We start from the raw sequence: 17435 nt of genomic DNA on the forward strand, positions 1-17435 counted from the left end.
TTCTCCTCAAAGTAGATGATGATGATGATGATGATGATGACGATAACGATGACGATGACGACGATTATGAATATACAGATAGATGGAAGAGAGGGGGAGTTGAGATAGTATAGTATAGTATAGTATAGGTAGCAAGATATAGTATACATATATACAACATGTGACCAGTTCCATGACAACATTCTTGTTGTAATAGGTGTATAGAAGAATATATTTCGGTGGTGTGTATACATATTTGGGAAAAAGTTTATTCCCCGAAGGGAAGGGAAGGGAAGGGAAGCTAAGCTAAGCTAAGATTCAAGACATGGTAATTTAGCACTGGGGTTGGTTGCCAGAAGGGAGATGTGATGTGAAAAGATACGAGTATTGATGTGATATGAATATGAATAAGATAAAATGAATATAAATATAAATATATATATATATATAGTAATAATGTAGTGAATATAATGGAAATAGAAATAACAAAATCCAATTATCACCGAATGTTTGGAATCTTCCGCATGGGAAATTAAAGTTGCGGGAGGGAAGGGAATTCATTCATTTATTTATTTAAGGGAAAGGAAAAAAGAAGGGCGATGGGTGGGGGTGGGGGGGCGGCAGCGGCCCACTGAAAAATCATCGCTGCACCGCCAATCGTGTGCCAATCTTCGGTCGTAAAGTGTGATGGCAAAATATATAAATAATTGGGGTTTTTCCCTGGACTTTGTATTCATTCTATAATAATTGTAGGTGCTATTATTATTATTATTATTATTATTATTACTATTATTATTATTACCATTAATATTCCACCACCATCATCATCATTTATACTATATTATATTATATCACACTATAACCATACAACATCTCTATACTATTAATATTTCACATCATGTCAAATTCAATCGTCAAGTCTGAACACCAACACCAACACCAACACCAACACATCTCAAGCTCGGACAGAACCCTCTTGACAGGTCTCCCAACCATTAATAATTCATCAAGGAACCCTGCTGGATCACATAGTGACAAAGACGCCTGGATCTGTTGCGAGTGTATATGGATAAACGACATCAGTTCCAAACTATGCGAGACTTGCAACCACAATAATTGTTTTAGATGTAATTTCCAATGAAAATATCATCATTACTATTATTATTATTATTATTATTCATCATCACACATTCATTCAAATCTAAAACTATTCATTTCAAAGAAAGAACATAAAACATCAAAAAAACAAAACAGCGGCTGGTTGCAATATTATACCCATTATTATTATTGTTATTGTTATTATTACTACTACTATTATTATTACTACTACTATTATTATTACTACTACTATTATCATCACTACACATTCCACATTCCACATTTCTTTACACAAACTTTGGTTTTTCCCATCATCATCATCATACAAGAGAAGGAAAAAAAAAAAAAAAGTTGTCTCATATTTCCGGGATTTCCCATCAAATGTCACACGTACATTAATAACACTCACATAGTACTTATTCACTCACTCACTACACATTACAAACAACCATCTTCATCATCATTTCCAATATCAAGGATGGCTATTATTCTTAGCCTCTTTCCCCCTCCCCCCCGACATTGGCATGCCATACACTATTTCATATTATACTATTTTCTTTTTTGCACATTTTTACATTTTTATTTTTCATTTTATTTTACATTACATTTACATACACTCACACACTTTTTTAAATCTCCAAAATATAGCACTCTAATGAATTAATGACTCTTTTATTATTATTATTATTATTATTATTATTTTTCCTAGTCATTTTGTACTGTTTCATGTTTGGTGGTGGGTGACACTGCTATAGAGAGCGGGAAGGATTGTGATGGCGATTAGTGTAAAATTTCATCATCGCTGTTCATCCATCCGGCTATTGTGTTGAATAATAGTGATACATTATAAATGACTCGTATTTGATGAAACAACAAACAAAGATTATTATTATTATCATCATGACAATAATAATAACAAACGCGTCGTATTGGAAAGACAGAAAGGAAAGAAAAAAAAAAAAAAGAAGAAAAAGAGCCGCTGTCGTAGTAGTAGTAGTAATGAATAATAGGTAGTGTATGTATGTATGTTGTAGTAGTGCAGAGCAGTACTCACCGAACAAATTGCCCCTAATTAATTAAGCAGGCGTATGAATGACACAAGCAAAAAAATCATCGTCACTGCACAAAAAGAATAAAATAAAATGAAAAAAAAAAAAAAATTCCCCAAATTGTCCACCATGACGCATTACGCAGAAAAACCTTCTTCTTCTTTTTCTTCTTCTTCTTCTTCTTCTTACTACTACTTACTACTTACTACGACGTACGATACGATACGATACGATACGCACAGAAAAAGTATATATATATTGTCCACGACGGCGGTATAGTAAATAAATAAATAAATAATTCATCATATAACACACTTCCTTTAAACAATAGAGAGTTAGAATTAAAATAACCTAACATTTCATTTTTTTTGAAAGGGGAGGGGGGGAGAGAAAAAGAAAAATGATAAATGAAAAATACAACACAGAATAATAGTATTAGACAACTCGCATCATCATCATCATCATCATTGTCATCATCATCACCAGATTTTATTATTATTAAATAAATATTATTACTAAATATTATTAAAAAACATTATCAGAAAATATTATTGAAAAATATTATTAAAAAATACTATTAAAACTGATCAAAGCAAATAATTGTGTAAAACAAATAAATAAATAAACAAACAAACAAACAAACAATCTCATCAATATAAAGAATCAGAAGCAATTCGAGTAGCTCTTATAAGAAAAAATAAAAAAAAAAAAAAAATTAAAAAAGACAACATCAAAATGATTCAAATAATTAAAAGAGACATTCTTTAAAACAAAAGTCTCACTCATCAAAATAAAACAAAAACAAAAAAAGAATAATTAAAAAATATATACATAATAATATATATATAAAGAATAGAAAAATTAAAGATAAATGTTGTGACAAAAAAAATAATAATAAAAAAAAAAAAAAAGCATAATAAAGAGAAAGGAAAAGGACCAAAACATAAACCAATTCTAAACTACTATAAACTACTATTGATTGACAAAACCATAACAGTCAAAAAGAAAAAAATAAAACAAACAAAAAAAAAACAAAAAAACATATTAATCATCATCAATGAGAAAATCCACCATAAAATAAATTAAATTAATCAAATGGTAATGGTAAAACAACAAAAAAAATATTCATCAAATGATGATGATAAAATAAGGACATTATTAATATAAAAATCTATAAAACTTTTTATTTTTATTTTTCATCATTTTTTTTTTTTTTTTTTTTTTTGTTCTTTCCTCTTTTATTTCATTTATTTATTTATATATGTATATTTCATTCGATACAATCATTAGTAGATCGAATTTTAATATAAGACTCTCAATCCATCGATCAACACGAGACCAAATATATATATATATATATATATATATATATTTATTTTCTCTATCTCTCTCCCAGATTTATCATTATATTCAATCATGACTTAAGAAATCTTCCAAATTTCGTCGAACGCCCTTCTTCAGGTTTTGGAGAAACCATCATCCCATTATTATTACCATCCCCTGCCCCACCTCCTCCAAACATAGAACTTTCAGACGATGATAACGTCCCTCTATTGTTATCAACCATCCCCATTATTTCCAAATTCGGCGAAGTGATCTGGTCTCCAGCAATCGGTGGCGAACTCAATGGAGTAGTACTACTACTCTCAACATTATTAGGATTAACCCCTGGTTGCAAGAACCCTTTCGCTTTAAGTTGCTCTTCTCTAGCCTTGGCATTTTCTCGGGCCTTGAGCAACAATTCTTGGGCTTTCGCCAAAGAAACCGTCGGGGTGGAACAGGTACTAACCGTCGGCACCGTCTCATCAACATCGATGGTCGCCTTCATTAACGCCGACATCCAATTCCTCATTTCTTCCCGGGTTTCTACCGCAAAATAATGCACCTTGGGTTGAGTGAACGTCAACCCCTTTTTAGACCCTGGTGCCGGAGGCACAAGCTTAAAACAAAAACGCCCTTGCCCAGTAGTCGCAGCATAAAGCGATACAAGCTTGTCATCTTCACGAGCTGGAAGCACCCGGTGGGCAGTGATATCAATAAGCCCCTTTTCTTTGGTGTCTTTCAAATTCCCAAAATAAGAAAGTCTCGTACCATGAAGGGTGAAAAACCGCTGCTTCCAAGTACCAACCGTCGAACTAGATTTCTTCGACATCCACCCAGAATGTTCGGCAGTTTTCGCCGACATTTCTGGAGTAACACGATTGATCCCTTCTTGGAACGCCGACGTTTGCTTTTTGGTCTTCTTCACCACTTTGGAGGTTTGGGCATTACGAACTTGATTCACTTTAAAACTCGACTCGCTACTGCCCACCGAGTTATCAAGCGGTGGCCTAGAATCAACTGCCGATGATACGGCTCGTTTTGGATTGAAATTGTGTTTCGCGGTTGGCGATTTGGAGCTGGCTTCATTCGCACTAGCAGAACGATATTTCGGCGACGAAATTGGTTGGTTTATTGCCGCCGTCGATGACGACGTACTGCTATTAGTAGACAATTCTTCTTGCTGCTCATTGATCAAATTCAATTTGCTAAATTCTTCTTCCGGTGGTTGGAAAATCGGAGAATCAGGAATTCTTGACCCAGCACTGAACGGAATATATCCAAGCTTGCTAGAGTTATTGCGACTAGCATTAGGAGTCGAAGGTGAAGAGTTACTGTAAATTTCCGTAGTACTTTGCTTCAGTTTTGGTGGAGAGCTTCCTCCTGGAGGAAGAGGTGCTTTACGAACAGGCGAAAACTGACGCTCCTCAGACTGCAGCTGTTGCTGGGCCTGCAGAAATACTGGAGACCCTGCCGAGCTTAAGTTGTATTTTGAAACTTGACTACCACTGGTAGGGGGCGAAGTAGCAACGTTATTATTAGCGTAGCCAGGTTTCTGCTGAATAGATTTTCTCTGGTCAGCGATACTAGAAGGCGCGTCATTGCTGATAACCGATTTCGAATCCTGGACTGGGATTGACGGCATAAGTTCACTATTGCTTGACATCGAATAATTATCTTCTTGTTGTTGTTGTTGTTCTTCTTCTTCTTTATCTTCATGTTGCGGTTGAGTTGAAACAGGTTCAGACCCAGAAAAATTATCGGTAGACAAATTGAGGTACGGATTATCCATGGTATAACCATCACCAATCTTGTAATCACTCACGTCCGGGGCAGCAAGCGCAGCATATTCATTGGCATAATTGTTCGCTGCCGGAGGTTGTTGCTGGACCACGGGGTTCGGCTTGTCAAATGGTTGCTTTGTATTTTTAATCGTTATTCCGGTCCCTGATACTCTTTTTGACGCCGCTCGGCTATTCATTTGTCGAGGTTCAAGTATTGGAGTACCATTATTCACTTTGTTCTTCAAATTTTCAATGATTTTAAAAATTTCAAATCGAGTACCAAAAGGACCAATATCCAATTCTTTTAGATACGCAAGTTCTAGTTCAAGTAAAATATTCCCGGTAATTTTATGTCTTTGAAACTGCACTGCTTCAGTATTGTAATTAAGCGACTTGAAATAATCACCAACGTCCTGCGAGTCCCAATCAAGAATCAGCTTGGAAGCAAAATTTTGGTTGCCATACGACTTTTGCGATAAATTATCCTCCTCATATTCATTTGGTCTGAAATCTTCCAAAGCTTGATCAATTTCTGACATAGTCCTGATCACCGACGAATGACTGCTGCGATGATTTCCAGATGATGACTGTTTAACATGTTCTTCGTCAAAACTACTGAATTTGCCACTATTCGATCTTTGGTTATTTATCAACCCGGTAATATTGTTATTCTGAGAGCTGTTGACCGAGTTGTTATATTTATTGATGTTTGGAGAAGAGAGTCTTGAAGAAGTGCTTGACCGTGTACTGCCGCCGTTGAAATTTTGGTTGCTGTTATTAAAATGCGATTGGGGAGACGCTGATGGAATCGGCGAATTCAAAGGCGATGATAAAGATTGTCTATTTCTCAGCCTTGAGCGCAATAAACTCGAATCATTTGACTGCTTGCGATGTAGCTCTCGGTTATTTGGGTTTTGAGCAGGCTTGGTAAATGATTTGGGGTATAAACCTGCCATGTTGGAGTTCAAGTTTTTACCCATATACCAACCATCATTGAATTCACGATCATCGGCGATGATCTCAATAGTATCGCCTGGCTTTATTGAAAGCTCGTCACCCAAACGGGCATTGAACTCTTTGATTGCCTGGGCAAACTGGGGTTCAAAAATGGACATGTGTAGCTGCCTGACTAATTATTATTTTTGAAACTTTAGATAAGACGATAACCGCCTTGAGAAAAAGAAGAAAAGAGTAACAGCACAGTAAATAAATAATTATTAGTTGGCAGAAAAAAGGGGGGGTAGAGAGCAGGCAACTTTAGTCAAAGGTCAAAGAACGAAGCAACGATCTGCTTGGCGTGTGTGAATTATTATTTGTTGTGTGCTGGTCAGATGAAGACTTCCTAGAAAAAAAAAAAAATTGATGATTTCTGGACTAACAAGATTATTATGTGATGTGTTCAACTTTTTTTTTTTTTCCCTTTCTTTTTTGGTGTTTGGATTCCGTGGTGGTGGGTGCTTTGGGCGAAAAGTAAAGAAATGGCTGGGGATTTGATGTTACCCGACGGTATTATATGCAACGTGATAAGGAGATTGTTTACCACGTGCCGCATTGTGGCCAGAGCCATTTCCATGGACCGATCACCGAGGAGGGTGATGTTTTATGTGATTTGTGGAGACCACAGGGGAGGGAGGGAGATACGGGAATAACAGAACAATAAGAATGAATGCCGATGGTCAGTTGGGTTCTTCTTTGCTACATAGTTAACCTTCCGATCTTATTTACAGAAACCAATCTTAACAATTTATTATCCTGATCTTTATTTGAAAAATTACTGCTGGATTGTTGTCTGTGGGATGGGGGTCTTTATGGATATACTGGTTGGTAATCAAGATATATATTAGATAGATAAGATCCTCGCTGGGTCTGTTATGGCGGTAGAGTAGAGAATGATAGATTGTATTAAGGATGGCTGCTATCTGGATGATCGGGTAAGACGCCATGGGAACCAATTTCTTCTATAAATCAGTGAAATAATGACCGCTATTGAATGTAATGTGTGTGAAAAAACCCAACATCAACACAACTAACTAACTAACGTACTTTCCAGTCAGGGGAAGGAAGCTGTTGTTTTGACTTGGGAACGCCGGCGCCACCCACACACCAGTTGTCACTGGCTACTCTCCCCCGGCCAAAGTCAGACAAACAGTCACGTGGCAAAAGATCTTCCCTCTCTGTCTGTCGCTCCTCTCCAATAGTTACTGAGTGACTACCGGGCGCGCCGCATTCAATTGCTGTGTGTGCTGTGTGGTCTGTTTTCATGGTGGTGGTGGTTGTCGCTGTAGAGGGAAAATTAGCTTCCCCACTTAGTGCACAGCGTGTCATCCATCAATATGACCATTCTCCCATATAAAATCCTGATGGCTGCTCTTGCTCCACCTAATTAATAATCAAACCACCTCCCAATTCATTAATATCCCACAATGTCCAGAGTAGAGAAAAACAATATCCCTAGGCCTTACAACCTCATTGCCAATGAGCGCGCCAATAACTCCGACTTCTCGGTCGATGAGATGTTCAAGTTCCTCGAAGGCAACTCCGATCAGCACGCTAACAGCATCTTGGAAATATCTAAGTTATTGGAACGCGATTTGGTCTTGAGAAACAAGCCCGGGTATTACGAAAACACTTCGAAAGACGAAATTAGACGCACAACCTTCCTCAAGGTCAAACAATTGGCCCTCTACTGCGAAAGAATTGTTGCTGAACAATTGGCAAACGGCGTTCCTTATGACAAGATTGATATATCCCAATACAACAACATCTTGTTTACTTATGCAGTTTACGATCCCCAAACAGTAACCAGAATTGCCATCCATTCCGGGCTTTTCTATAGCGCCATCAAGGGTAACGGCACCAAAGCCCAATTCAATTATTGGGCCTTTGAGCGCGAAGGGTTGTACGCAAAAGGGGTTTACGGTTGTTTTGGTATGACCGAATTGGCTCACGGCTCTAATGTCGCTGCATTGGAGACCACTGCCGAATATGATTTCAAGACCAAAACATTCACTATCAACACCCCTCATATCGGCGCTACCAAGTGGTGGATCGGAGGCGCTGCCACCACCGCCAATCATTGTTGCGTTTACGCTAGATTGATCGTTAAGGGCAAGGACTATGGGGTGAAGACCTTTATTGTTCAGCTTAGAGATGTAGATCATCACTTGATCCCTGGTGTGTCAATTGGTGACATTGGCGCCAAGATGGGCCGTCAAGGTATCGACAATGGTTGGATTCAATTCACAAATGTAAAGATCCCAAAGAATTTCATGTTGCAAAAATACGTCCAGATTAATGATGACGAGGAAGAAGTGATCAATTCCCCAATGGATCAATTAGCTTATGGTGCTTTGTTGGGTGGTAGAGTCGGGATGGTCATGGACTCTTATAGAGTTGGTGCTAAGGTCACGACTATTGCCTTAAGATACGCTGTGGGCCGTAGACAATTCGGTAAAGCGGTTAACAAAGAAACGAATTTCGCCAGTCCCCAACAAGTTGACAATTCATTGAAACTTGAAAAACAATTGATTGACTACCCAAACCATCAATACCGTTTAATCCCATTATTGGCCACTGCTTATTGCTTGTCCAGTGCTGCTTATAGAATGGTCAGAAACCTTGATGCAGTGAATAGTGCGTTGGAATCCACTCAATTATTGAAAAACAAAAAGTTTTTATTCAAGACCATTGAAGACCTTAAAGAAGTGTTTGTGATCAGTGCTGCAGTCAAACCCTCATCTACATGGTATGGTGCTAAAGCCATTGATGAATGTAGACAGGCTTGTGGTGGCCATGGTTACAGTGCTTATTCTTCTTTTGGTCAGACTTATAATGACTGGGTAGTTCAATGTACCTGGGAAGGTGACAACAATGTTTTGAGTATGAATTCTGGTCGCTCAATGACCAAATACCGTCAATCGGCTCTTAAAGGTAGACCTGTTCCATCACAATTCAAATTTTTAACAAAATCTTATAAGCCATCAGATTTTGCGAAGTTGGATTTCAGTGACAATGCCAGGCTTTTGGAGTTATTTGATTTCATGGTCATCCTGATGATTGATGAAGTCGTTGCTCAATTGAAAAAATACAACAAGGATTTTGATAAAGTTGGTCCACTAATGCTCAACACCGCAAAGTTTTTCTGCCAGAGGTATTATCTCGAATCAGTCCTTTTATACTTTGATGCTACTGAAGCGAATAGCTCCATCAAGCCAGCTTTGGTTAATATTATCAATTTATTTGCCTTATATACTATCAAGGAAAATTCCGGTGTCTTTTTGCGTTTTGGCTTGTTGTCACAGTCACAAATTGCTCTTGTCGAGTCCCGTATTTTTGATGATTTATTGCCATTCTTGCGTCACCGTATTGTGGCCTTGACAGATGCTTTTAAGTTAAGTGATTTCTTCATCAACACCCCATTGGGTAATTACGATGGTGATATCTACAACAAGTACTTTGACTTGGTGAATTCTGTCAACAACAACAAATCAGACTACGATGATTATGCCTATCAAGACGAGATCTTGAAATTTTTGAAGAGAGGTAGTATAGAAGAGAGAGAATATCATGAAAAGGATGCAAAGACATTGGAGAAATTGGGCAAGTAGAGTGCTTGGTAGTGTATTTAACTTGGTTTTGCTGGTTTTGATTTTTCTTTTTTCCCCCTATCTTATGACACGAATGGTTTTCATTGTTCTTTTTTGTTATTACTTTTCCTGTTTTTTTTTGTTTTTTTTATTGTAAGTGTATATCATATACTTCAATGATATTTATGAGAGCATTGTGACGAAATATATATTTTAAAAAAAGCTTAAGCTTGATGTTTCTTATCAATAAGTTAATTTTTTTTTTTTTTTTTTTTTGACGGATTGTGATGTACCGCGGTTATGGCACCGGTCTGTAGCCCTGGTAGGTGATCTGCTTTTTGGGATTATGAGATGAGATTGTGCTCGCCACACGCTTCCATTCCCTATCGATAAGGAAGTCAATTAATCACATATGACTCTCAGCTGGTTCAGAGGCTATATATATTTAAATATTTATATTCTGTGGACGGATTTATAGAGCATTATTGATAGAGGATTGGTTTGGTGGTTTTAAATCATTGGTTTAATCAATTAAAAAAGTCACAGAAACATACAACTCAATCCTAGGTTTATTTATTGATTTCTTACAGAGATCCACCCGTGTTTAAAACAAATTACACTCCAATTATTTGCATCCAGTTAATTTTCACAAAGGAAGTTTCTATTTCACTACTGTTCTTATTATTATCAAAAATCTTTTCTTTTCTTCCCTTTAATAATAATGAGTCCCCAATGGATGCCTCAGAACATTCAAAAGCGTCTCCTACGATACATTCTCCAGCAGCTTTCGGTGTTTAGCGAGATTGATCTCAGTGACTTGGATGTCTCACTAGGGGTCTTATCTTTGAAGAATGTTGCCTTAAATCCCGAGAGCTTTTCCATTCCTGGTGCATTTCTTCGAAGTGGCCAGATCAGTGATGTCAACTTGCAATTAACCACAGACGGAATCGTGGTAAAATGTACTGGGGTAGAGGTGATATTAGTATTAGCAACAGGAGCAGGTACCAGTGACTCTTCAAAGAAAAATGGAAGTCAGAGCAGAGAATTCAGTTTGGCTAAGTCAAGGAACGATTTGGCGAATAGTGTCATGGGTGATTTGCATGGCGATGAGGTCAGTACCACCAGTAGCGGCACCAGCAGCGACGAAAATGAATCCGGTAATAACGATGATGACGATAACAGAAATGAAACCAATAAGAAGAAGAAGGAAACTACAACATTTTATTCTAGTTATGTTAACAGGGCTGTGGAACTTGCATTGTCCAAGTTACAGGTGGTGGTGGAAAATGTATTAGTCAAAGTTATCATCGATGACAATGGTACCCTGACCAGTATTGGCGGAAGCAATGGTCAGCAGCGGGCCGCTTGCTCTCATTTTTTCTTGCAACTTGATAAAGTCAGTTGGGATTACACTAATGAAAAAAATAAGGCGGTAAATGTTGAAGGGTTTAAAATGTTTACCGAGCTTTCAACTGTCAATGGAGCTTCCAAAGAAAAAGCTAAACAAAATCCACGACCAGATCATCATTCATCTCCCAAAAAGTTCAATGGTTTGGGTAGTGTACTAGAGGAACCCATCATAGAACCGCTGAATAATATGGCCCATTCAGATGATGAAGATAGCGACCAATTCAATTCCGATGACGAAGGGTACAATCAAATGATGGCTTCATCATTCCTACCAAACCCTAAAGATGAGGGTGCCCCTACAGATCAAGATAGCGATGGAAGTGACGACGCCGATACTCCATCAACAATGTTTCTTAGTGCTAATTCACATTTATCACAAACAATGATGATGACTCTTAATAAACTCAAAGAAGAAAGAGATGATTTTGAAGACGAAGACGACAAAAATCATTCATTTCACAGTAGCATTGCAAATTTGAGAAAAAGCTCTTTGAAGACTGACGAACAAGAACGCATATTCAATAGTATTTATGAAACTGCTACCGGAAGTGGGACAATGAATACCTCACAATTCAGCATTATGAATCATTCCAAACAGAAAGAAAATAAGCGTGAAGCTGCTTCATTCTGTGATGAGCGAGTAGATGAAAGAAGATACTTTTTTGCCATCTCATCTCTAGTTTTGAGATTTGCGGGACTACTTGAATTCGAAGACTTGGAGGTCATTATTGAACAAGTCAACATTTCTTTCAAAGATTATGACAACGAAGATGATGGTGTTTATGCATCAATATTTGATGTAGCCTTGAACTTCATAAAGCAATTTGATAAAATCAATAAATTGAACTCCTATCTTATCAAGCGCAAGAAGGCCAAAATGAGAGGTTATAGCAACTTGGCTAATGGGAATGGCGGTAATGTCACAATTGGAAAATCAAAAAGTCAGAATGGTATTTTGGACTCTGATCCAAATGATGAATATGATGGCAAAGATAAACTTTCATGGTTCTCTAGAATGTGCATTAAAGAATTGAGCGTTAATTTTGATGATTATATTTTACCAGATGGGACATTTAAAAGTTCAGATGAGTTGCTTTTGAAGTTTTCAAATATTAATGTTAACAAAAAGAACCAGTATTTAATTTACGGTGGTATTGAAAAATTGGAAATGATCAACAGCCAATCCCAGGCGTTTGGGTTCTCATCGGCTGAAAATGAACCAGTCGCAGAGGTCAAACAGGAGGAACTTAGATTTGAGTACATGATGAATCAACACCAAGCATCTACTGCTGCCACTGATATTACAGTACTTTTTTCGAAAATTGCGTCTTTGAAGTTGAACTCTCAGATCATTGGTAAGCTTCTTGGCAAATTTTACAAGATATCCCCGGTTTTAGATGCCTTGACGAAACTACAGAGCACATTAGATACCAATAATAATTTAGCAGCTACTAATAACTATTCCAGTCAATTTTCTGGCAAAAGACTGGGATTGCTGGCGTCATTAGTTTTCCAGAAACCAGGCGGTGGAATGATGGCATCTTCTATTCTTGGTAATTCATCTCATATTCCCCAAAAGAAAAGCGCATTGACTGTGCAGTCTAATTCAATACACATCACTTTAGAAATTGAAGAGAATCAAGGACTTTATTTGGAAATCCTACCGATTAATTATTGTTCAAGTACCCAGAGATTGAATATTCCAAAAATGTTGATTTATGAAATCAACAAGATGAAATCGTCAATTGCCACTAGGATCATAAATGATGAGGGATTAGTGAATAAGGACAATGGGCTTATCGCCATGATTTCTAATATTAGCTTGACAGGCTATTCAAAGAAGCCCCACCATCAAATTACATCTTTCGACATAAATAACAAGGAAATAATGTACAGTACTGACTCTGTGTTGAATATAGATTCAGTGATTTATAGTGAAGAGTTTTCCAGCTTGATGGATATGATTGAGATGTTCAAACGCTTTGCCGCTGATTTGCCCAAGCCAAAAAGCGTTACGATGATTAGTGAACCAAGCAATCCGAGCTATATTAGTCCCGTTGGTCGTACTACTAGAAAAGTTCGAATGACCAGTACGGTTCTGTTTTCAAACCCAGGATCCAGTTCTAATGTTAAGATGCACGTTAATATTTCCAAGATTAAGACTGGTATCAATGGAATCAAGGCGGCTGAAAACGACCCTTCTAGCCTTTTTGGTGATATTGTGGGAAGTATAGATACTGTCCACGTGAATATTTTCAATGATTCTGTTATTCAAATTCTAGTGAAGAAGGTTTCCTTATTCAGATTCTATGGTTCTATGAGGGTTAATCTTTTTGATCTAGAAGAAGGGAGCTTAGATCACCAAAACATTAATAATGTGAAATCAAGGGGAGTGGAGGAATTTTTTACCCTGGATGAATTTGGATTTGATGGTAAAAACTTTGATGGTTTGGAACAATTGGTGGGGATTTCCAACCCGGAAGATGATATCCTACCCGTGATTGGAATCAGGTTTTCAAACAATAGTGGTCGTGGATTTGTTAGAAACTTGGCGATCAATTATTATGCGGCTTGGTTGCTGATTTTTGATAAAAAGAACAATGCCCAACCACAAGAGTCGCTGATACCAAAAACCGCCAGTGATAATAATTCTCCTACGTCCCTTATCAAGTTAAGAGTTGTTGATTGTGTTATTGGCTTAAACCCAAGTAGATTACACTCAAAAGCGATGTTGATGGTAAACAGAGGTGACTTGGATATACACATTGGGAATGATGAATTTTTTACAAAAGCTCAACTTCGGAACATTTCCATGTTATTGATCGATGATACTGATAATATTTTAAGCTATTCAGAAACAAAAAAGCGTAGGCAATGGTCAGGGACTAGAAGCACAAAGAAGAAGCCGCCTATTTCCCTGCAAGGCGGATCCAATACCTCAAGCATTCCTTCTTGGTCACAGTTGTCATGGAATTTAAGTAGAGGTTTTATTTCTGTGGGGACATTTAATTCTTTGAATTTATTGCTTGTTCGCAATAGTGAAATAAAACTCTACAAAATGCCTGGTTGCCAGAATCCGGTTATTGATTTGAAAATTGATGCTGATATCTGCAGTATTGAACTTTGTGCTGATAGCTCTCAAACATTGACCCAATTGTTTGCCGATTTGAAGGAACCAGTAATTCTTAGTGATGAGGAGAAGTTCAAGGTCTCTATTAATGATGAAGATTTAGCCACTAATACTCAGGATGCGATTGGTAGCAAAGGAATTGTGAATATTTTTGACGACATCGATGAGAATGCCTTTGGTCTACGTAAATCACTACATGAGACTGTTTTGTTCAACCGAAATAATGAAGGTTCTGATTCTGAATTGGATCTTGAATCTGATGGTGAAGCTGATGAAAACAATGGAGGTTTGAATTTTGTAGATGATTATTATGAAGGATTGCATAATTCTTCATCAGTTTCTAGCTCAAAACAATCATCTGAATCACAATCTTCGAACCAAAAGATCGCCAATGATATTTTGAGTCGCTCATTAAGTACATTGAATGTTGGTAAAAAGAGGGACCCATTACTGAAAAATACCTTTTATTACAACGAATCTTTTGGTAGTAATAATGAAGAGGACATGTCTTCAAATTCGTCATTGTCTTTTGCCGCTAATCACTTCAATACTATCAATGATAATTATAGTGATACTGATTTGAAAGCTAGAACTGTTCCTGTTAAAGTTCATTTAATATTGGGGAAGATAAATATATTGCTTTATGATGGCTATGATTGGCCTGATACTAGGCTGGCAATAAAGAAGGTAGTCCGCATGGTTGAAAAGACTGGGTTAAAGGCTTTCAATGATAAAGTGGCTAGGAATGATAACGGTGCCACTACGAAAAATAATACCTTGATAAGTGATGAAGATATGGCTGAGGAAGAGGAGAATATCAGTGCCATTAATGAAAATTATTTAAGAAGCGCTAAAAAGCTAAAGGACAAAAGAAACAGAAGGGATTCTCTTGGTGATTTTGGGTTCAGACCTTTCGGGATTGATGATGATGATGATGATACCATGAGAGATATTAATGAGTTTGATGGAGCTGAAGAAGACAATAGTGATGAAGAAGAAGATAATGATAATTTCTATCCTGGCTATGGTGATCCGCAAATAATTGATCACATGCTATTTGACTCTATTCATATCAGTCTTCCTGCGGGAGCCAATCCTGATGATTTGGCGGTTGGTATTAATAAGATTATTGGGAATTCAGATGTCATGAGCACAAACTCTACTTTGCCTAGTGCTCATCAAAAGCTGAGAGAAGCCGAATTAGTACCTGATCAAAAGACAAATTACAGGAAATTAAATTTGAGACGATCCAAGTCCCATAAATTGAGCGTGGATATTACTGAATTGGAGCTTGATTGTATTATTCATTGCAATACTGATCCAGTTTTTGATAACAAAACCCTTCGACATCAAGAATTGGAGGATGACTCTGAACTATTGCTTTCCTTGAGCGTCAAAATTAAGGATTTTGAAATCATCGATCATGTTCCAACCTCGACCTGGAATAAGTTTGCAACCTACATGAAGGAGGCGGGGGACAGGGAAGTTGGTGTTGGAATTATAAATTTTGATTTTGCAACTTACCGACCTGTTGCATCATTAGCGGCCACGGAATCTACAATCAAAGTGAACGTGTTACCTCTTAGACTCCATGTTGATCAAGATGCTTTAGAATTCTTGACGAGATTTGGAGGATTCAAAGATAAGAGATTTATGTTTGATGAGATATATGATGACATTTTGTATATTCAGAAGTTCCAAATCAACTCGGTTCATCTTAAGTTGGATTATAAACCGAAGAAGGTTGATTATTTTGGGATTAGATCCGGGAATACTACCGAGTTTGTGAACTTTTTCATCCTTGACGGTGCCAAGATTACTTTGAAAAAATTAACATTGTATGGTATACCTGGCATGCCAAGACTTAATGATGAGTTGAATGCTTTATGGATGCCAGATATCAGGAGTACCCAATTGAAAGGTATTATTTCAGGATTAACTCCATCATTATCGAAAATTGGTGAAGGTATCAAAGATTTGATGGTGATTCCAGTAAATGAATACAAAAAGGATGGTAGAGTTGGTAATAGTCTTCAAAAAGGTGCGTATGCTTTTGTGAGAACCACCACCAATGAGCTACTCCGGTTCGGGGTTAAGATTGCTGCCGGTACTCAAACGGTTTTGGAAAATACCGAAGAAGCTTTGGGAGGGGCTGGTTCATCTGCTAGATTGCCAAAGCGTGTCCACAAGCAAGAATTTTTCGAAACCAAAGATGATGATCATTATGATCGTATCAAGTCTAAGTCAAAAAATAGGGTCACTGATGTATCAGTGATGGACATGCGGGGGTCGATGTATGCTGGTGGCGGTGGGAACATCAACAACAATAATTCCGAAGCAAGAACTAGGAGAAGAGTGTCTTCTTCGACAACAAAAAGCAAAGGATACTCTGGAAGTAGATATTATTCTGAGGTTTACAGTGATTCTGAAGATGACGAGTTGCTAGATATTTCTGAAAATGAGTCTGAAGATGAAGATTACGATACTTCGGAACAGCAACGGACCGTGAGTTTGTATGCTGATCAACCGATCGATGCTAAGCAAGGGCTCAATGTTGCGGTGACTAGTCTTGAGCGTAACTTTTTGTTGGCTCGTGATGCGGTGGTAAAAGCGGGAGGTGATGCTTCTGAAAGTGGGAGTGCTAAGAAGGCGTTATATGTCATGGCCAAGGCGGCACCGGTTGCACTTATCAGGCCGATGATTGGTACTACTGAAGCGATTTCCAAAACTTTGCTCGGGGTGACAAATCAAATCAATCCTGAGCAAGGGTTGGAAGCTAAAGAGAAGTATAAGGCGAAGCCAAGATAGAATTTATATTATAGTGAAGCGCCATTCTTATTATTATTGTTTTTTCTTAATCTTTTTTTTTTTTTTGTTATCTTTTCTTTTTCTCAATTTGAGTCATTTGTTTTGTTTTTTTTGTTTGATTTGTTGATTATTTTCTTTTAATAAGATATATGATAGGGGTTTTATTTTTGTTTTGTTATTTTATTCATTTATTTATTTATTTTTTAGCATTCACATTCGATTGATATAGTCAAACGTTTTACCATATATTTTTTCTTCTATTTTAGTTTCA

General features: G+C 37.3%; 3 protein-coding genes across 3 annotated transcripts; 2 read left to right on the plus strand and 1 right to left on the minus strand. All coding sequences in view use genetic code 12, as the record gives it.

Moving 5' to 3' along the window:
• Positions 1 to 3540: 3540 nt before the first annotated feature.
• DASC09_020560 (Boi2 protein) lies at positions 3541 to 6345 on the minus strand (the record flags this gene model as incomplete). Its single annotated transcript, XM_064995659.1, has 1 exon — positions 3541 to 6345. One exon carries the CDS (start codon positions 6343 to 6345, stop codon positions 3541 to 3543), a length of 2805 nt encoding a protein of 934 aa, XP_064851731.1.
• A 1308-nt stretch (positions 6346 to 7653) lies between these two features.
• On the plus strand, positions 7654 to 9837 carry POX1 (acyl-CoA oxidase; the record flags this gene model as incomplete). The annotated part of the gene is made up of 1 exon (XM_064995660.1): positions 7654 to 9837. The coding sequence occupies one exon, from the start codon at positions 7654 to 7656 to the stop codon at positions 9835 to 9837; it is 2184 nt and encodes a 727-aa protein (XP_064851732.1).
• A 700-nt stretch (positions 9838 to 10537) lies between these two features.
• ATG2 (Atg2p) lies at positions 10538 to 17164 on the plus strand (the record flags this gene model as incomplete). Its single annotated transcript, XM_064995661.1, has 1 exon — positions 10538 to 17164. One exon carries the CDS (start codon positions 10538 to 10540, stop codon positions 17162 to 17164), a length of 6627 nt encoding a protein of 2208 aa, XP_064851733.1.
• Between the last annotated feature and the right edge of the window lie 271 nt (positions 17165 to 17435).

This window comes from Saccharomycopsis crataegensis (assembly GCF_037102585.1).
Source record: "Saccharomycopsis crataegensis DNA, jcf7180000000074, whole genome shotgun sequence".
Taxonomy (NCBI): Eukaryota; Fungi; Ascomycota; class Saccharomycetes; order Ascoideales; family Saccharomycopsidaceae; genus Saccharomycopsis; species Saccharomycopsis crataegensis.